A 21,803-nucleotide genomic window follows, 5' to 3' on the forward strand; every position below is an offset into this window, starting at 1 on the left:
GAGCAGATGTTTTTCTACTTTAGAAGAAGCTATGCAGCCCTTCCACGACTTCTCCATTCAGTAGCTGCATTCATGAAGAGCAGCAATCAGAGTTAAGGCTCTGCATTTAGCATAACGAGACAGATGTGTGTGGTGGCTAGGAGGAAAGTTGCTCAGTTTACAACAGCCAACAAGTATCTATCCTCTTATATGCATGTATGCCATCACCACTGTTTGTGTTTGGTTGTTTTCTCTGCGTGTATCTCCTTTCCACACATACTGTATAGAATTCTGTACGTGGAAATTGTGTCTTAGAAACGTTTTCTTCATTGGGAGTTTTTACTTGCTATTTCCTAGTGGCAAGAGTGATAGTTGTGATCACTGGAAGACCAGTACTGGCTTACTCAAAAATAAATTAATGCAGAATATAGTAGAGGGAACGGATGAAACCTTCCCCTCCCATTCATAAGCAATTACCATCCACTGCTATAACAGACAGTGAAGTCAGATGCAGATTCTTCTTCTGCAAGTTGCACAGTGGAGAAAGACAATCTTCTGTTGTCATGTATAACATCAGGCTCTAGGTAACAGACCTCCAGATCAGTTTGAAAAGTCATTCTGAATGTCATTTTGTAGGTGAACCACCATCTGTTGAGGGAGATCCTGTCATTACTCAATAGAAAACAAATGTAAAACTGTGTATGAGAAGGCAAAATATAAGTGGTCCTCTCTCCATACAGGCACCATTTAATTACTCTGAAGTCCATTAGCAGTTTTCTCCTCCTTACTCAGAGCTAACAAAACTCTCTTCAGAAGATGGTGTTCATTCTGAGATTTCCTATTCTAAACTGCTGTAAGAAAGCCCTTCTGTATCTAGAGCATAGATGTCCCCTGAGACCAAGCTGTTAGAGAAGGCAAGACTTCAAAAACAAGTAAACACTTAAATAAGCCTACAATGAAGGATTACTGACCAACTTTGTAGACAAAACAAATTAAGTCATGGAAAGCAAGAGCAACCAGTCCTTCCATTTCCCTTCATCAAGAACTAGTTGCAAAGATTTCCTCATGGAAATGAAAGTAGCCCTGTCAGCAAATGTGTAGCAGAAATCAGCATTTCCATGACTTGTGCATAACAGGAAACAGATTACAGGAACTCTGTGGAACTGAACTACTTAAAATACTTCAAGTTTTTAAGAATAAGTTTGTTGCAATAAAAATAATTCTGAATTTAAAATCTGCATGTAGTAAAATAGCCAGAAATTTCTAGGCAATCTGCAGCAACATTTATTTTCTGTATTTCTAATAAAACTGTTTGAGTGCAGGCTCTGTCTCCTTTGGATTTCAAGCTCCTTTGGATTGAAACTGTTCAACACTAACATCTATCAGTGTAAAAAGTGATACTCTGTTACACCACCTTCTATTTACCCTGTACAAATAAATGGTTATATTACGGAGACTCTGACTGGTCAGATACTAAATTCAGGAATACCCATTTTAGATGCTCTGACAAACACTGTTGTCATATTCTTTAAACTGTTAATCCTTGTTGCAGTTTCAAACAAATAACATGTCTTTTATGCTTTCTACCTAGAAAATAATTTAATTTAATGGGCCCTAAGTACATAAAAATACTCATGTGATTAATATTATGGTGTTACATTTTTGAAAGTTATCTCTCAGTAAGTTTCAATTTCTGAGTGTCTGAAAGAGCCGTAGAAAATTGAAAGCATTAAAATGTGAAAGAAAAGTGGTCACCTGATGCTTACAGAGGTCATACATCTTCAGTTCTGAAAGTTTTGAGAAGATTGGACACAAAAACAATCTGTCAACTTCAATTTCCACCTTCCTGTTTCAACATTATTTAATAGAATGCAGCTCCGGAGAAGGTCTATGCATATGAGGAAGAACAAACATTTCCCACCATATTTAGGTAACTAAAAATACTTTTTAACAAACAGATGGAAGGCTGCCAGCTCATGCTAGATGCACAGATAGAGGGAGGATACTAAGCAAATATTGCACAGCAGCTCTCCTGGAAGAGAGCACCCAGCTGCACGCCCAGCAGAAGAGCAGAGCTGCGTAAACACACGAATGTGGCTCCAGATGTCAGTGTGGCATTTCTCCATGCCACTCACAAGCTTGTAAGACAATACATCTGACCCTTCACAGAGCAAGCTTCTTCACAAAACTGCAATTATTAAAGAGAGATACTGACAATCTTTACGCCCCACAAAAGTATTTGGAAAAAAAAAGAAAAAAAAGGAATCTTCAACACAGCCTTTTTCAAAAGCTACAAGTAAAGCAATCAATTAAAAAGAATTTTAAAAATTGTCAAAGCCAATTTATGCGTATGGTTTTATATGCCAGAACTTCCAGAGTTACCGAGCACAGAATTACACAAAAAACAGCTTCAGCTATTCATAGAACTTCCAATAGTTTAATTACATTACTTTTAAACAATTCATAAACGATCGTTGACTGGTTTGGAAGGGGCTTTTTTTTCTTGATTTGTCAGTACTTATTCTTTTAAACTACGTCATAAGAATCACCTGTATTGGTCAGTTTAAATACAATTTCAAAGTTTAAGCAGGTGTTTTCTTTTAGGAAAACAGTAAGCCAATGATAAAGAACACTTTCTATATTCCTATACCAGTAACAGTGTACTCAAAATGATAAAATGCAGCTATGTTTAATGGAAATGGTTTATGATAGTGTTACCTTTAAGTTATGACATTGTTTTGATGTAGCACATACAGAGCAGCAAGCATACAATGGTTTATGACAATCCAAATCAGGAGTTGGGAATGGACATGTGACTTGAATGCCTAAAACTCAGTCATAAGAATCAAAGCCACTTACAGCCTTATGGTTCATAACTTTTGATGCCCAAAAGTATCCTCCTGGGTGGACAATTGCTCTAGAATGCTGTGCTGCATTAGCAGATCCTCACATTTTTCAAGTGATTGTAAATTTTTAAAGTGACAGTAGAGGTCTCTGTACTTCGGTTTTACACATCTTGAAAACAGTCTTATTTATCTCTCATTGACCTCTTACAGAACACTAAAGAGACAGCAGGCTCATCCAATTCTTACATCCCTTAACAACCACAAAACCAAAAAGAGCAATTGCTTAAACATTTTCAAAATCAGTGCAAGAGGAAAGCCTCAGGATAATTCTCAACACTTACAATGAGGAAAGTAAGATTTGTTTTGTTTACATGGGCACATTTAGGAAGACAGCAGCTTAAATAATGTGTAAGAAATTGATACACTCACACACATGTCAGTCTCCTTTTCTGGAGAAATCATTAAAGTCCATTAAGTTTCTGATCTCTTTTCCTATTACTTACAGCAAATTACTAAATCAAGGGAGAGCACAATACAGCTTAAGATCCAGACTTCCATTTCCAATGAACAATTTCAGCTGCAAGTTTATGACAGCATCTATGCCAAATAATTAAATATTAATTATGTTTTGGATACATTTTCGAATCAGTGCTTTAAAAAGCATAACTATCCTATTCCATATTTCCAAAAATATTTTGTCTGGGATTACCTAGAAGGGCAAGGAAGAAATACAAGACAATCCTTCTGAAGTTCTACCACGTTCCTTTCTCCTTACTAAATTATTTTTAGTCATAATGCCTTCAGTGCATTTTCAAGTATCTTCTAATTCCCATCTTAACTTAATTCAGAGCTTACATAGATTGTTTCCCTAGACTTCCAAAGCAGTAGCAATTCTGAACAATAACCTGTTCTGAAATGTTAGTGCAAATGAAGACGATTAATGATTCAAAATGCACAAACCTATAATTTATGCCTGGTTCTGAGGATATACAGAAACTCAATACATTCAGATTTTACAAATCCATCATAACAGGTAACCTTGAAAAATATTCACCCATAGCAGTAAAGAAAAAGCATTCTCTATTCCTTTTAATTTTACTTCTATGCAAAATAAAACCCTGTCTATGGTATTACAAAAGCTTCTTGGTCAAATTTTGCAAATCAAGTTCCTGTCTAATGTCTTTGTCATCACCGCAAGACAAACACAAACAAACTTTTCCTCTACCTTGTGTCATTCCTGGATGTATGAGAAAAACCTGTACTAACAGAAGGAATCATACATGTCCTGACATTCACTGATAACCCACAGTAGGGGTTTTGCTAACAAAACCATAGGCAGAGACTCTGTAAAGCAGAAAGAGAATGGGAATTTGGGGTAGATGTCTACTACCTCGTATTTGCTGGAAGCATTTGTGAAGACACAGACATGGAAACAGAATGTACGGGAATGGCCCACTGCCTTCACCAATTAAATTGACTTACTAACAAAGCAAAACACAAGTTAAATGAACACAGAACATAATGAAGCTTAATAGAAAAGTTCCGTTTCAGTTGTGATAGCTGAACAACTTCTGTTTTGCTTCAATCTTAGGAGAAGACAGAAGCTTTTCCAACAAAAATGCATTTTTTATATTATTCTTATTCTTATCTTTATAAAAGATAAAATTCTTCCACATATTAATTTAATACTAATCTCCCACACTGAGGCTTCAAATTAAGCAGGTTTGTATGTCAGAGCAAATCTAGTGTCTTGGGTCACTAAATTTTAATAGTATGCTGAAAGCAAAGGAGTCAAATCTAAACACAAGACTGCAAATAAAACATAAACTTGACCTATGCCTTATATTCAAGAATAGTGATATTGTGAAATTGTTTTTTCCTAAAGTTTAAGCCGAACCGAAAAAGCGCGGGTCTAAAAGATACTTTGTCTCTTTTTCACTTCAGTCTCAGGCAGTAACAATTTTTATGTTTCCGCTACTGCTTGGTAGTGAGGCACATAAAAAAAAAAATAAAATAAAATAAGTAGCAACTTTGTAAACAGCCCGGTGACTACGAGAACACCTATTTTAATGTTTCAAGCTACCAAAGATCGCAATGAAAACTAGTTGCGTTTCACACGAAACTGAATCCAAATCCCTAACTTAACTTTTTAGACACATATATCTATCCACTTAAAACCACAGATATCTGCACAGAGATGACTTATAAGCAAGCTGGAAGGCTGTTGTTTCCCTAGGTGCTGCTCGGCTGTCCCTGCTCACGGCACACGGGGACGGGCACGGAGCGCGGCTCTGCCTCTGCCTGAAGCGAACGTGGAGCTGCTGCTGCTGCTGCTGCTCCCCCGCACAGCACCGAGACCCGCTGCAGCCCCGCCACCCCCAGGCACAGAGCGTTCCCCCGGCCCAGTGCCTCACGGCTGACACCCATCGCATCCCGATCCATCCCGTCCCTCTTCCCGCCGTCTCTCCCCGGCGCAGCCCGGGCTCGGCGGCGCGGGCAGGGCCGGCGGTCCCCGTGCCCCGCCGCGGGCTGCGGGCGCCCCGCTGACCGCGGCCCAGCCCCGCCGCGGCGGGCGCAGCCCACACGAACCCCCCGCCGCAAGGCCCCGGCCCAGTCCCGGCGGTGGCGTAAGAGCCGAGGCTGCTCTCGCAGCGGGGACCGCGGCTGCCCCGCGCCGCGCCCTGCCCTCTCCGCCCGCGGCGCGGCGTCGCCCGCCCGCGCGGCGCTGCCCTACCCAGAAGCTCTCCACGAAGTACGCCATCCTTCCCCCGCCGCCCCCGGCCACCGGCGAGCCCGGCCGCGGCCGCCGCAGCCGCCGAGTCGCGACGGAGGAAACGGGCGCCGCCGCCGCGTTCCGCCCTTCCCGTGACGGAGCAGCGCCGCCGCCGCTCCCGCCCCGCGCCTGCGCCCGGCCCGCGCCGCTGCTGCGCAGGCCCGGCGGCGCGCGGGGCGCTGCGCCCTCAGGCGGGGCCGGCGGGAGGCGCCGGGCGGGAGCGGGGCGGAGGGCGCGCTCGGGAGGGCCGGTGAAACCCCTGCGGGTCTGAAACCCCTGCGGGTCTGAAACCCCTGCGGGCCGCGGCGGGCCCCGGGGAACCGCCACGGACACAGGCACAGCGCACGGAGCGGAGGAGAGTCTGCTGTTTGGAGGGTCTTCGCCCACAGCGGGGCTGGGCACTGGAATGGGCTCCCCCAGGGAAGTCGTCACAGCAGCAAGCGTGACGAGCTGGAAGAAGATTTTGGATAACGCTCTTGGGATAACGCTCGTCTTGGACACGATGAGATTTTTGGGGATGTCTTTACGGGGCTAAGAGTTGGACTCGATGATCCTTGTATCCCTTCCAGCTCAGGATATTCTGTGATTCTGCAAAGTGGCTTCATAACCAAGTCTCATTCGAGCCAAGTAGGGTGAGGTCCTTGAAAGCAGGTGATGATGACTAGTCCTACAGGAATTCTGCTGATAAAGCATAGTCTGCCCTCCTAACAGCATTGTCCCACAGGTTTTTACACTTCCAGTGGCATGCTCCTAATGAAGATGCACCTCATCTAAAGCCAAAGTGTCTGGAGAGATGGATTAATTCAGGTCTTCACCTTCTCCAATGATGGTTCAGTCTCTAGACCCTCCATTGACTCAATATAGAGTATTACCCAGCGGGGTATTATTATTGCTCCAGAACACAGGGCCACTCACCTGTGGCCAGTCTGTAGCTGCAGAGCTCCTTTTCCAAATATACACACATATATATATAGTCTTTCTGGCAGAGTCAGCACCACTGGACTCCTTCTGGGACTCCAGAGAGATCCTGTTCTACCTTAACAGGGTGATTCCTTGCCCAAGACAGTGGTTAGGTTTTCATTACCTAAAAACAGAGGGCCAGGTCTAAGCAGCAATCTGAGGGGCTGCAGCTCTTTGCCCAATGCAAACATGTGGTAAGAGCTTCATCCCAACTTGACCTGTGGTTTTGTCAGCACAAAGTTTTATCTAAATCAGAAAAATTAAACTTTTATTCTCAGCTGTGTGTTCAAGGAGCTTCCTTCTCCCTTATGGAAACCCTACTAGTTCTGGTGTGAAAAAACTCACCTTCTTTCACATTGACACTCATGGGTTTTGTACTTGGTTCTGTATGTTATTAGGTAAGGCATAGAGCAGAACATTCGAGTCATCACTCAGAACCTGATGAATTCACAAACTTGTATCAAATTTATGCTCAGTAAAGACTTTCATGAAAGAAAAAGGTTAGGAAAAATGTAGTTCACTAGTTTACAAAGCTGCAGAATTTCATCTACCTTTACAAGAGATATTTCCATGGAAGATGAACAGTATCATTCTGAAATGGTACTACAGATAATGGTAAATGGCTGTAGCTTTAGTCCATCACTTCTGTAGCTCCATGATGAGTTCAGAAGTTCCTTTCTTTCTGCCAATGTTCTCCAAAAGTTCCAGTGTATGCCAAACTTGATAGCTTGTCAATGCAGAGAAAACTCCTCTATCTCTTTCATAGTACAAATTTCTTTAAAAGTCCCAAGACTGTTGGATCTGGGTCTCTCTCTTTTGGTAAGAGTAGCATGTGTACTGTAATTTAAACAGTAATAACACGCTATGGTGTTGGTATAGGTAAAACTTTACAAAAGGAAGGCCTTGTAAAATCATGGCTCACTCCTGTTACTTTGGCTAAGTAGAAAATGATGCTGGAGTGACTCAGCTGAATTAGAGGTAGAAAAACAAGTTATATATATCCACCACATCATGAGTTCACATCATGGTGTATGGTGGTTTGGTTGGATGATGTTTTTATGTTTTAAAAGTATGTAACTGATAATAACCTAACTGCATAAAAAGGCCTAGGTTTTACAGTAAAGGAGATCTCTTTTGCACCTGCCTGGGAGGTCTGTGTCGCTCTGCTTTGTAACACTATAGGACTACATTTGAAGAAAACTTCTTTAGTCCTTTTCTTACTTAATTTAAGTAAACAGTCTGCATTATGATCTGATCTGAAAAAAAAAAGGGGACATGATTACAGTACATTCTGCAGTGTGCATTGCAATCTGTAAAGATGTACACCAGGACAAAAAATAGATAAATGCTGCATGAGCAGAGCTGAAGCTTTCTATTCCATAGCAGATAGAAATACATCTTCCACAGGGGCAGATACTATGTTGTGATGTAATGAGTCTCAGGTTCACTCCTACATTTCACAGAAAAATTCCTATCTTTCAGGTCTTATCTTCCATACCTTCCATATTTTCAAAGCTATGTAGTTCTCCCTTATGTGATGCTATACCAAATATGAAGCAACTGCTGCAGTTCTTCAGCAATCTACCATGACAGAAATATCAAACACATCCTCAGGATTTCAACAGCTTTCTACATAAATTTGAGTGAAATGCACAATCCTAATATTAAGGCATTCTCTAACATAGCTACCTTTATTAAGAAAACACTTTGATATGGATTGTGATCAGGATCGAGATTACATTTTGATATTTTTCTACATAGAGAGATGGATAATAATGGATTACTAAATGCAGAGACAATGTCTCTTGTTCTAGAAGTTCCTGATCTGCATGTTAGTGAAGTCTTTGACAATACTTTGCAATAGTGTCATTTATAGTTCTTTAATCTTATCTTCTTCCCTAGGTATTGGCTGCCAAGGACAGGATACTCGGCTAAGTGGTATTTGTTTGTCCCAGTACAGTCATTCTTTTGTTCTCCTCCTGTAATGGAGGCAGAGAGAAAGGGACATTATTTTGACAGCCATAAATGCACAGTGTGCCCTGTATAATAAAACAAGAATTCCTTGCATATTTTCAGCAGTGTTCACAGAAGATCAAAAGAGTTTTCTAGATTGCTGATTTTTTAATAGTTTAAAAAAGCAGTTCCTCTCATCATCTGCATGAGTGTAATGTTAAAGAATCATCACAACAAACCTCACTGGAAGGGTATGAAAAACTAGAGACATCTTGGCTATAGTAGTTCACTAGTTATATTTTACGTCTTGGTTTTAAAGAATTTAAGAATAAACACTCTGGAATGAGTTGCTTCCCCTTACAGGCTTAACCAGCTCTTTTCCACCAATAGGGGACGAATAAGAGTAGGTTTAAGTGAAAAATAAGAATTTACTCACAATGGGAACAGGAACAGGCAAAGATTAACAGTAAGCAAGTGCTAGATACAACATTGCTACATGTGACAGGGCACCACCCCGCCAAGAGGGGTCTCATGGACAAAGGGAAAAAGAGCGCCAGTCCTCCCTCTGCTCCCTGCTCTGCTCATCCCCCTGATGGCCTGAGCTCTGGCTGGTATTCTCTGGATCACAGGGCTGGAACTCGCGGAGGGATTCAGCTTTTCTCTTGCAGATGGCAGGGCAGGCAAGGCAGGGCAGCTGGGCTGGCTCGTGGCCTTCTCTCCTCAGCCGGGCGCTGCTGGTGGAGTTTGCTCTGAGGCAGACCACGACCACTAACTGCAGCCTCTCTGAGATGAGAAAAACAAACCCAAAAGACAATTCAAACCCAAAAAGTCCGCACTGCCTCGGCTCCATAGCAAGAAGCCAAGAGCCAAATCAAGCGGCCAGAGTGAGAGCTCAGCCTCAGCAAAAATGAAGAGGACAGCAAGGCAAAAATTTGGCATGCTAAGAGGCCAAGCTGCCAGCGAGAGACGAGTTCAAAAATGCCCACAGTACCACCCTCCTCGGTTCCATTTTCTGGCTACAGGGTCCTAAAGAGACAGTAGTAATTTTTTGGCACTGATAGATCTGGAGTACTTTAACATTTTGGGTTATCCATGGCAGAAAATAATGCTAGTTTTTGGAAAAAAGTGTGCTATTTGGCATTAATACGGGTCGGATATATGTTAAAGAAAACATTTAGCTCCCCTTTCAGAAAAGCTTCCCTGACTGTGCAGTTTGCTGTCTCCACATACCCATTCTCCCATATTTCCAGCTTCTCATTTTATAGTTCTTAATATTAACTTATTTTCAACAAAGATTGTATTTTGATTTTTCTTACAGCAACTAAGTTAATTTGGTTTATGTCTAAGCCATCTGAAAACGAATTATAAACTCTAGGTAAAATAACCATATTCAATTACCAGTACAATCTTTAACACATGAATGTACAATTGAATGGACTAATTTTAAGATTAAAAAAAAAAAAGAGAATAATCCAAACAATTACCAAAAAACCCACCGATTATTATATAACCTTGTCACAGCGAATTGCCAAAGAGCTAGCTGACATTTAAAGTTCCTTATAAATTAAAAGAGTTAAGAAACAGATTCAGGTAAAATACACACTCTAACACTATACTTTAAGGATCTGAAGAAGCAGATGGAGGTATTTCATATACATTGAGAATTTGCCTTGAAAAATGCATTTTCTTTCTTTATTGTCTTTGCTAAAAGAACTACTCAAAAATCTATAGGTGTATTTAGAAGTCTACAAGCAGGAGAATGGGATATAAAAAGCCAGAGTTATTTACCAATATGGTGAAGAACAAAAGATGAAGTGAAGACAGAGTAAATTGTTAGCTGAGTCCTTTTCAAGAGTCGTTTCAGTTTGGTCAATAATGTCAGGTTACCTTGTAGGATTTAAAACTGACCAGGATTATGTTCTAACCAAGCAATGGTACCTGCATACCTGCAGACACTACTGGGAAGTTTAACAATTCACTTGCTTATGACCCACAAATGACCTTCATTACTAGACATTTACTGAAGCCTTTTTGTACTGGAAGTGTGACAAAATCCCACAGGCAGAAGGTTAGAGCTGGTAAAGCTTAAGAAAAAAAAATGCGGAAAAAGAGATTATAAAGTTAGCAGCAAATACAACTAATTTGAAATAAGTTATTCAAAGGGAATTCTCCCAGATAATCTTAACAGAGGTTTAGCTCTTCTCTGAAATACATGCATGAACTGAAAATGTAGCCTGATGGGAGAACACTGCTAATACTATGGCCTACACCACAATCTGGGTAGGATTTTTCTAATGTTATTTCTAAGTATAAGATGAAAAAAAAATATTTGTTGACAGAGTCATAGCCATGTTATTAGAGTAAGAGATCAACTGAATTTCTTTAAACTTGGTGCAATATTTCATAAAAGTTATTTCAAATAAGGAATAACATACATGTTCTGTTGACAATTTGCAGCAACTTTTAATGGCACTGTTTTCTACATCCCTGGAATTATGGATTCCATGAGGCTGCATCATCTGACTCACTGTATAGTTAACTGCATATTTCTATTGATCTGGACACCAAGCCTGATTGTACCCCATTCATTAATTCAGTTAGTTAAGTTATGAAGCCAACAGCATTGTTTCACAGTGAGTTGATGTTAATAGTCTGCCTTAATAACTCTTCTGCCAAAAGCATGTCTCATCAAATCAACCACCAATCAAATGGAAGGCTCAGAAAATGTTAGTAAACATGAGCAACAACAAACGAGAATACTTGAGTGGTTGTAGATTCCATTTTGATTTCTTGTCCTATTTCAGTCCTGCATAAAAATTTTGAGGGAGTTCTAACTTATCCAGGAGGTGCATTACTACAGTATCACCATACTGAAGTTTTTCATCTATGTAAGATGGGGAAATAACAGGAATTATTATGCTGCTGTACCCTAAGGAGTACATTCAATGTTTTGTTGAATTTATACTCTTGACACCTTAATATTTTTAATATCACTTAAATGCTTACTTACCTGCAAATACATCAATCAATCAACTTGGAGCAGCCCCTTATTTGCAGTCAAAATAACCTAAATGAAAAGAAGAAAACTGAAGCATTTAATACACTGAAATTCAATGAAAAGTGAAGAAACATGAACAGTTTAGAAGAGCAAGCTCTGACTGTGTAACTACTTAGTACCAAAGTGCTCCATAGTACACCACCCACTGTGGTGGTGTTCTGATCACAAAGATCTTCTCCACCCTTGTTATAATATACAACAGAAAAGGTAATTGGTAGAAGGGTGTGGAGCCAAGCTAGTAAGATTATGTGGTATCTCAAGAAAGTGTTCTTAGGACAGCATATATAAGAATAGATGGTGCTTGTGTGTGATAGTCTTGCTTCTTTTTCTGCCAAGGCTGGGATTAATACACAAGAGTTGCAGTTTGTGTTCAGACTCAGTGTTTATTATTTATCTATTTACAGGCTCACGAGCCATAAGCTCTAACTACCAAGTTAGAGAAATGAGGTAAAATCGAGAGCATCTAACTCTTTCCAAGGTTATGTAAGCAATAATCACCCAATAACAAGGTGACACCTATATTATTTATACTTTTAGCCCAATAATGACCACCCAAGGCCTGCAATGCAGACCTTTTTCATCCAGTTACAGAAAACCATCCAAACCCATGAAGAAGGAAGGTGAAAAATGAGGACCTAGACAATGCCCAAAATCCTCCATCTTGCCCTGTATATATTACTATATACTAAAATCCCAAATTTAAGTTTTACACCCTGTGATATCACATCACTCTATTCAAGCTACACACCCACAATGCCAGGACTATCACTCAATTTTGGAAGCCTGTTCCATGGCCTCAACTCAAACGTAGTGCCTGCCTGAGGGTCAGTGCCTTTTAGCACAGAAAGCCTGAAATTCTCAGCCTCCAGGGTTCCAACACTTGTGTTCTTAATAAACCAAAGATAGCTTTTAAATATTACTATAGTAACAGAAGAGCAATTGCTTGGGATTGAGTTCATGCAAGGTAGTAAATGAAATAATGAAAGATACTAGGCTTGACAGGTATTGGAGGTAGGAGGTAACTACTGAAATATTGTGAAAGAAGTGAAATGATTTGGCGATTTAAATCCTTATCTAGGACTAAACATTAAAAATCAGGATGTCTGTATGAACAGGATGGTCAGGGAATGGTTTGCATTTCAGCAAAAGTAACACTATGTGCAAATGATTCTTACCTCTGATTCTTTACATCCATGGATTGACACACTAATGCCTACTAATGGCAGCCATCAGCTTTAGCAAACAGAAAAAACATGTGAACTTCAGTGTCCTTGTCACTTCAATAAAATTCTTAAAGCCTAATTCCTTCTGAAGAGGTGCAGTAACAATTTGGAAGGCTTCCTGTCTGCTCACACAGAAGACATTTGTGGTTTATTTCTTGTGCTGTTTTCCTGGGCTTCTTTTTTTTTGGTTTTTTTTTTTTTTGTGTGTGTGGGTTTTTTGTTTTTTTTTTCTGTACATTGTGTTTGTTTTAAAGATACAGAAGTAGCCAAGATGCCTATGGGCGTTAATTAGAAAAACTCTGAGTTATTACATCAGGCAAGGGTCTGTCTTAAACACTGCCTTTTTATGGAATGAGAAACAGTTACTGAGTGAATTCTTGCAACACAGTGGGAGCTATGGTCAAAACTTTCAGCTGGCTTCCATCTGGTTTTGGCCCAATGATGACAACAGGTTTGGTGTGCAAGGATAAGGAGGATGGAGATAAACAAAATTAAAACTGGCTACATAGTCCTATGGCAGAGCACTACAAGGGAAAATGATGCAACTGTCTTACTGCCTTATGCTAAGATATGTAAATTTTAAAAAACACTTGCATTTTTAGTTTGTCACGTGGGTAATCTGATCTTCCAAAGCTAGAAGGAAAAGGTGCATATATTTACACACATGATTCCAAAATGTTTATTTGAGCATGTACATTTCAGAATAGAAAACATATATGCAATGTTAAGGAGAAAAAAACCCCCACCATGTAAAATGACTCAAAACCTCCACTTGAGAGAATGATTTTATTTAAAGAAGACACTGAAAGATGTGTTTCTAGGAAGAAAAATACATTAAAATTTAGTTGTAAAACAATTTTGCCCCTTTTTGGTGGTTTTGTTTGTAAGCAAAATCTCTTTTTTAATGGTATCCTTCACTGTTTTAAGTTATTAAACTACAGATCCCTTCAGTTTCTACACCTGTAAGTCACAGAAACTTCTCAATAAGTCAACATAAATGTAAAACTAAGACAGCTTGAGAAAACTGTAAATTAAATATACACCATCCTGTAAAAACATTACTGAACAATCATTTCAGGGTAAAAGTACAGGTAAATAAATCTCATTTCTATTAAGCACAGAAGGTGCAGAGAGAAATAATAGAAATCTCAAAAATATTGGCACAAATTACAGTAACAGTGCAGTAGTTATGCATCCAAATTAACCAGTATGCTTTAAACACAGGAAGACTTGAAATTCCTCTGTATATTTAATACAGGAAATTTATGAGCATTTACTTTGCCAAGGGGCACTCAGAAAAGGAAAAATTGGTAAAACTGTCAGTGTAACAATATTTTATTTCCATTTTGGATATATTTTGAAATATGGCAATATGTATTTCCACATATTTCAAAATTATAAATTAAGATTTGAAAAGTAGTACTTATAGCTGAAGACATCTATATCTATACAGATAAATATATACAATAAATACCTCCGTTTTAATTTTCACAATTCAAATTGAAGTCTAGTAATCACCAAAAAAAACCCCTAAAAAACTGTGACTCAAAAGTAATTTCTTATATGCCTTCACTTACATAGCTATGTGTTAGTACATGCGCAGCACAATTACAACTGTTTTCCTTAAATTTGATGGATTATAGGTTGCTACTCGATTTTAAGTCTGTCTTTATTCAGATTAACATTTGGATATCTTTTGAGAGGTTTCAATAGTCTGTACTGCTCATTTTATACAGAACAAGGATAAATGCCTGTGAAAGATCAACCCTTTACAATGCAGTATGTTTCACTGTGAATCATTCTGGGATAACAAAAGCTACTATCAACTACTTTGTGAACACTTACAATACATAAATTATTTTCTAAACACTTTATGCCTATTGAAATGTTTCTTCATTCAAGTACAACTTAAAATGCCTTTTTAAAATAAATACCATGCTGTAAAATTAAATTTCAATCCTTTGTACAGTTCCACAAGCTTTCCAACATTCATTTCCCTTACTCAAAATGTACTTCACCATTTTAACAATTTTAAAAACAGGTACTAATTAACCTCAGACTCAAAATTCACGGCCACAACTTAAAATCAGCAGGCTTCGAGCTGATAGTAGAAAACTTGAACAAAACTACAGACAGCAGTATGCTGTCAGAACATAAGGCGAGTGGGAATGTCTATTTCAAAGAGAGCTCAACTTCCCCAATCCCCTCCCACGCAGCCACTGGTGTGCTCAGCCACCAGGAATGGTATTTCTGCCAAGCAGCTTGGGCTCTACACTGCTGTTCCACGGCCTCCTCCTGTTTCTGAAAATGGAAGCCCTTCATTAAAGCAGAGTCTCAGCCAAGTATGCAGCAATTAGTTTCTACTATAAATTTCATTACAGTATTTATATCTATGCATTTTATTGCTATATTAAACAGTCAGTAACATGGAGACAACTTAGACCATGATGTATGTCTAGCAGAGACTGCTTACACAGTGTAGTGACTAAGTTCAATAAAATGTTCTTCAGCTGTTAAATACCGGAAGTAAACATAAAATGTCCAACTCCACATGAGTGGATCAAAAGAAACTGTTGTTTCATAATTTAGAGACTTCTAAACGATAGAACTTTCTGAAGTTGTCTAAGGACATCTCTTTAAATAGTTTATATTACCATGATCCCATGAAAGCTAGATAAAATTAGACTAAGACCACTGCAAATTTTAGTTCAAGGTCTTGATTAATATTAATTTATTTCTAGTTTACTCATTGTTTAATTACTCACATTATTGATAACCCAGGAAATAAGTACAAAATTTTTCTCCCCTTTCCCATGTGGTCAGACTTAGCAAGTATCAACTGTTTAAAGAAACAAAGTTAATGTAACATTTCTCAGTATTAAAGCAGTTACCAGCTACCACCCAACAGGTTTTAATTTAGGTCCACCTAAACCTCCTTTTGCATACATTGATTTACCCTAAAAGCAGCATGAAGTATCTAAGCTAAACTAACATTAAAGTATCCAAAAGCCGCGCTCTTTCAGATAAAATGAAAATCCTTACTTCAGAGCTTCTAGTATCTACACGTGTGAACCAGAAGAGTGCACTACTGGGTCAGGCAAAACATATATTGAACAATAAATTTTAATCATATATCAAAAATTGGAACGCAACATCTGTATTTCAACAACTTTATTAACATAGTCAAGCAGTGATTAACATTCACATCTATTATGTCACATCATACAAATGTAAATACAAAATTACTACAGTACAATATATATTCTCTGCATGATCCAAAATATTTGGTGGCCCCAAAAACTCTTTTAAAATTCAGCAGCTTATCAAAAATTAAAACCATATTCTATTTAAAATGAAGTTCTGTTAGCACATAGGCAGACTTCAAGAAATATCACTCAATTTAGTACAGTTTGAGAGGTTGCAGGAGGATATGTTTGAAGGAAACATTCCAACATTGTGGCAGATACAGAAACATAGGATTTAAAGCTTTCAAGCAAAACTTATACAACCTAAGTTGTCAGCAGAAAGATTGGGTCACCTTTCATTTAAAACTATTTTGTGTACTTCATCGAATTTAAAATTTTAGAAGTCTATAGTATCAATAAGTCAGACAATGTACAACATAACTATCTCTTTCCACAAAAAAAGATGTTACACTGCAGATTTCAGCCAAATAAACCTCCTTATACCAATCTTTTTATTCTCATTGCTGTCCTCACAAAAAACACCCAAGCTTTCTTAATTTTGTTGCTCACCCAAAATAAGGAAGTAGATACCTAAAGTGAAAGTAGCACAACAGAACAAGCTTATAGAAAAATGATACTATACTGTAAGTGCTGAATTCTTTGAGATGTGGATTTGGCTTACTTAAAGGATACTGTAACACCACACAGAGATTCACCCTATAGAGCCATTTCAGACTTCCCTCATTTACGTACATTCAAGCAAGTGAGTATCACCATTTTAACAGAATATACAAGGCAAGCAAGAAGAGTACTTGCCTCAGTTCCCCATTTAAAACTGGCTTGCTCTAACCGTTAAGTGCAAAGAGCAAGCATCAGTGGCAGACAAAATGCAGTTTCTACTGGAAAATACATAGAAGACTGATGGATACAAATCATCCTGGAGAATGCATAGGTGAGTGAAATACATAGCTACTGAACAAGCTTTATTTATTTAAGGTGAGGTTATGTAGTATTATAACAAATATGTGTGCAAACTACATCAGCATTTATCTGAGATTAACTGCAGGATGTTTTGCCATTTCACTGTAGAGCTTGACCTTTATCTAAGATTAAAAAATCATACTTTAGACCCTATATAAAAGCTTTATGCATCTATCATCCTCATGAAAGAGAGACTATGGAAGCAGTTAGTGTTAAGTTACAACTTCTTTCCTTGAAAAAATCCAAAACAAAAGATTTCCAATTTAATGTTGCATTTAAAGCATTTTTAAAGAAATATTTCAGTTGTTTGAATATGGATGCATTCTCCTTAAGGAAAGAATGTTTTTGCACCTTATCTGTTAATACATTCAATATGAATAATATAGGTGAAGCAAAAGTCATTATTGTCCCACAGTAGAAGGTTAATTTAGAGTAAGTTTAAGCAAGAGGAGCTGCCTAAATGAAATACGTAAACTGATAAAATTACAACACATTTTTATTAGTATGTGTTTTGAACAAAAGAGTATTCACCTGAGACAAAGCTAGTATTTGAATATTTCTAAGTAGCAATGAGTTTTGCTTGAGGAAAGCCACTTGAAGTTTTAAAATATACATTTTACTATTATACAATATATGCAGTTTAAGTAATTAAGACTGATGCTAACATAAAAGTCCTAAAAAAAAATCACAGTGTGTATCAATATTATTTGTTACAAAATTTATGCTACTTCATAACTTTTAAAAATTATAATGATTACAAATTTTAACCTATTCTTCTAAAAGTGATCTTCTGAGTACAAGCTTCAAGGAACAATGAACTAAAGCATAAGAATTAGCTTTTATAATTTAAATATATACATACTGATTTAGAAAATAATCATGCTTTGGGAAAAAAATACAAAACTGATTACATTTGCTTGCACTGGTTAAAATAATGAACTACTCTAATCTGTTTTCCAAAATGAAATGAGTGGTTTCATGACTGTGTAATGAAAAAAAAATTAATATTGAACTTCAGTTAAGACTAATTTAACAGCAATTTTGAACTGCCATTTATAAGGATTTTGAATACACTTTCTGTTACCAACTTAGGTTGATCAGCAGCTTTTTTCACTCTCAGAATCCTTCAAAAAGGGAAACTCAAAACAGGTAAAAGGCATATATAAAAACAGTAAACACTGACCTCCTGAGGTTCCTACAACAAAATTATTCAAGTAGAAAATCTACACCATTACGTAGCAGCGGCTATTTCTGTAGTTTAGCACACTAACAGCACTTTCTCAGTGTGTAAGGAGCAAATGAAGGAAGCCGTGCTTTTAGCATGCCAAGAGGCAGAAACACTGGAATGTAACAAAGACAAACTCACAATTCTACCAGTATAAACATTCAGTCAACATTCAAGAACTGTCAAGACTACACCACAAAAATTAAGATGCTTTTTGTATATCCCATGATGCAATAATTCGGTTTCAAATATTAATGCTGTTTCAGAACTTCTCTTACCTCACATTACTCCCTAAAAGGCTTCTGCAAATCTCTGCGCTATATTATGCATTAGGAATATGGTTTATTTGCTTTAAAATATATCATGAGAGAACTTACTGATACAAAAGACTATTTTGTTTATTCCTGTACTGGTTATTCCTGCCCTTTTATTTTCCTTGCTGTCATACCAGATCAGTTCACATCTGTACAAGTATGTATTAAAACAAATATGTACAAAAGTGGCATCCTAAGCTGATCCAAGGTGAGGTGGAGTGGTTTTATTTGGTTAAAGGGGCTTTCTGAAATTTAAAAAGTGTAGCTAAACCCAGATTTTAGTTATTATGCTACTATATTATTTGGGTAGGTTTTCTATTCTACAAACTTTTTAATGTCATTTCTCTGAAACTCTTCCTTAATGTTCAAACATGCTTAGCATTAAAGCAAGTTTGGGTCTAAAATAATATCCCGCCTTGCTAAATGTTAAGCACGGATGTTCCCTTTCAAAATAAAAGTTTTTAAATTTAATTTTACTAATTCATATCAGAGTTATTAGTTGAGAAGGTATTTTTGGTTTGTTATCAAAGTAATGTAACTTGAAAGCAAGTTATCACATGCAATTTTGATCAAATTGAATAAATACTATGTACTGGCATTATCAAATGTAATTCATACAGTACATGTCCAAACTATGCTTCAGGCATAATCCACTCAAATTTGCAAAGCCAAAAAAAAAGAGGGGGGAGAGAACATAAAACATGCATGTGATCATGCATTGAAAAAAAAGGTCTAGAATTCTTTAAACTGCATTTATAAGTTCACACTCACACAGCTCAAACTTCAGTGCAATGGCTAAATCATTCAACAGTCAAAGAACAGAATCATGCAAAGAAGAGCAAGTTCTTAAAAAAGCCCCAATGAAAAAAAATATCCCCAAAATCTCAAACCAAACAAAAACAAACCAAACACAACAAAAACAGCCCTAAAACCCCAAAACAAAACAAAAAAAACCCAAAACCAAAAAAGTCCCACAAGCCTTTCCAAGACTCCCCAAAATACCCAAAACAAAAAACCAAAACCCAACCAACAAAAAAAATCCCCAAAAAACAACAACAACAAAAAAACTAAACAAAAAATACAAAAAAATCCCCAAAAAACCAAAAAAAGAACCAAAACACAAAAAAAACCCCAAGCGCCCAAAACAAAACAAAAGCAACCCACAAAAACCACCAAACCAGAAAACACCAACTAAACCAAAAACTGTTAACCAGTATCCATTCTGCAATGCAAAGGTGAGAAACTAAATCTACAAAAAGGCTGTTATGGCTTAATTTTGTTTTGCAGATTAATAATGCAGCACTTGAAAAATGGAAAGGTGTGGCTTCACCTCTGACCAGCAGAGTTAAAAATCTCTCCATTTTCCTTTATCATCATGGGATACTCTTTAGGCAATCTAAATTAATAAAGACTTGCCACTTTCAGATGGACACAAGATCAAGTGTACCAGTTAGGATTTCACATTCACAGTACATAAGAAAATACACATGGAAGGAAAAGTAAAGCGTTAACTTAACAAGGATTTATTCACAGGAATACATGTAAGTAGAGAAAAAAAAAACACAACAGAAAAGCTAAACAAATGAAATGAAGAGGATCCAAACCAACTTTCACTCTGTAGCTTTAAACTTGCACCCTTGTGCATTTAACTACATCACAAAGGGCCACCAACATGCGCCAATACAGTGTAGATACCCTGCATTACATCCATTAACTTAAACATCTCTTTAAGATCATGCTTTGAACAAAAAGAAAGCGTAGAAGGTAATACGTTGAGTGGGAATAAACACAAATATAGCAATCTTGTCATCAACTTCTACAATTGTCTTTACGTGCCAACTAACATTTATGCAGCCTTTAACGGGTCTTACCATGTAACTCATTTTAGAGATTCTGATAAAATCACTAGTATATAACCATGCAGAAAGCACATCACACTGACAGCACAGAGGCAAATATTTTGCACAGCTATATCAGCTTTCCACATTGTGCAGGTTACACACAATACAATATCAATCTTATTCTTAACAGATCCTAAAAAGGTATTTCGAGGCCTAATTGTTAACTACAGTACTTTATATCTATATTCTTAATAAAAATAAATTCCACTGAATCTTAAAAAGGAATTTTAAATGCAGGGCTATATTGAATTGGTAAACTGCAACACAAAACTGGCGCAACATAGGTAAATGTATACCAATTTCACTCTATGTGATGCAAGCATGCTACTTTCCCACTAATTAAAATTACTTCTGATCACTATGAGCCAGAACGCATGCCTGAACCTTAAACTGCAAGTTAAGAATAATGCCTTACTCTAGAAATCAAAACTAACAAAGTACAATAATAAAATCATATCCACTACCTTGGTTGTTTTTCTTAACGTAAAAATTAAGATGTCAATCTTTCCTTTGCAGTGTCCCTCTCCTTACCCCAAAAAATGAAAGGAGTGACTTATTTGGCAGCTTGCAGGTTGCTTCATTTTGCCCAAGTTAACCTTTATTATTTTACGATGGGGTTTCTATACTGTACACTGCAAGTGTCTGTTCCTAACACAGACACAAGCTGCATTTTAACTGTACTAACTTCGTTTGTGTAATTCTTCATTAACATGCAAATACCTAGAAATCCCCTCAAGCAGGATGAAATAATGTAGAAAACCCTTACTTAAAAAAACAGAAAACAAAAAAGAAAGCCTTTACTGTTTGTGACCCCCATTCTTAGGTTTCCTTTATTGTGCGCAAAATATTTTTCCTCTTTACGTATCCCTATGGTTCAATTATATAGTTTCTTATTTTGGTACAAATCCCCATAATATTCCAGAATGTGCTGTTTTGTGACTAGATTCTTTTTTTTTCTTCTTCACATCCAGTGCAGAGGTGTAATAGGAGACAGATTTCCACCCACAAAGGCTCCAGATGTTAAAACATTTCCCAACATCGACTTAATACAGTGACGGCAACACCTCCCTCCCGCCCCTCCCAGTAGGGTTGGGATTGTACTGTATTCCCTACTGGTTTACCCTTCCCCCCAGTAAAGGGTAACATTTTCCCTGGGTGCAGAGGCTCCCTCATAGTCTCCCAGACTGAAGGACCTGTAAAAGGAAAAGATAACGACATAATTAAATCTTACCTTGAACCTCTGGCAGATAGGCACATAAACTAAGAGTCTTTTTCAAGCACTAAGTGCCAACCTCTGACTTAAAAATGGATTTATGCCTAATGTTCCCTTTTAAGTCTGTTAAGAAACCAACCCATTTGCATCAGATAAATTATTATTCATGAAACAACAATATATGCTTTGAAG

General features: G+C 37.7%; 2 protein-coding genes across 4 annotated transcripts in view; both read right to left on the reverse strand.

Annotated features, from left to right (window-relative positions):
- The window catches only part of FCHO2 (FCH and mu domain containing endocytic adaptor 2), a 79,845-nt gene extending 74,112 nt beyond the window's left edge, over positions 1–5,733 (reverse strand). For all 3 annotated transcript variants that reach the window (XM_063422004.1, XM_063422003.1, XM_063422002.1), the window contains exon 1: positions 5,560–5,733. In XM_063422004.1, the coding sequence (XP_063278074.1) occupies positions 5,560–5,586 (27 nt within the window). In that variant the 5' untranslated portion in view covers positions 5,587–5,733. The remainder of the gene's footprint in view (positions 1–5,559) is intronic.
- Positions 5,734–15,948: 10,215 nt separating this feature from the next.
- The window catches only part of TNPO1 (transportin 1), a 74,248-nt gene continuing 68,393 nt past the window's right edge, over positions 15,949–21,803 (reverse strand). Inside the window, exon 26 of the mRNA XM_063421958.1 lies at positions 15,949–21,591. The gene's annotated coding sequence lies outside the window, so the exon portion shown is untranslated. The remainder of the gene's footprint in view (positions 21,592–21,803) is intronic.

This window comes from Prinia subflava, chromosome Z (genome assembly GCF_021018805.1).
Source record: "Prinia subflava isolate CZ2003 ecotype Zambia chromosome Z, Cam_Psub_1.2, whole genome shotgun sequence".
Lineage (NCBI taxonomy): Eukaryota > Metazoa > Chordata > Aves > Passeriformes > Cisticolidae > Prinia > Prinia subflava.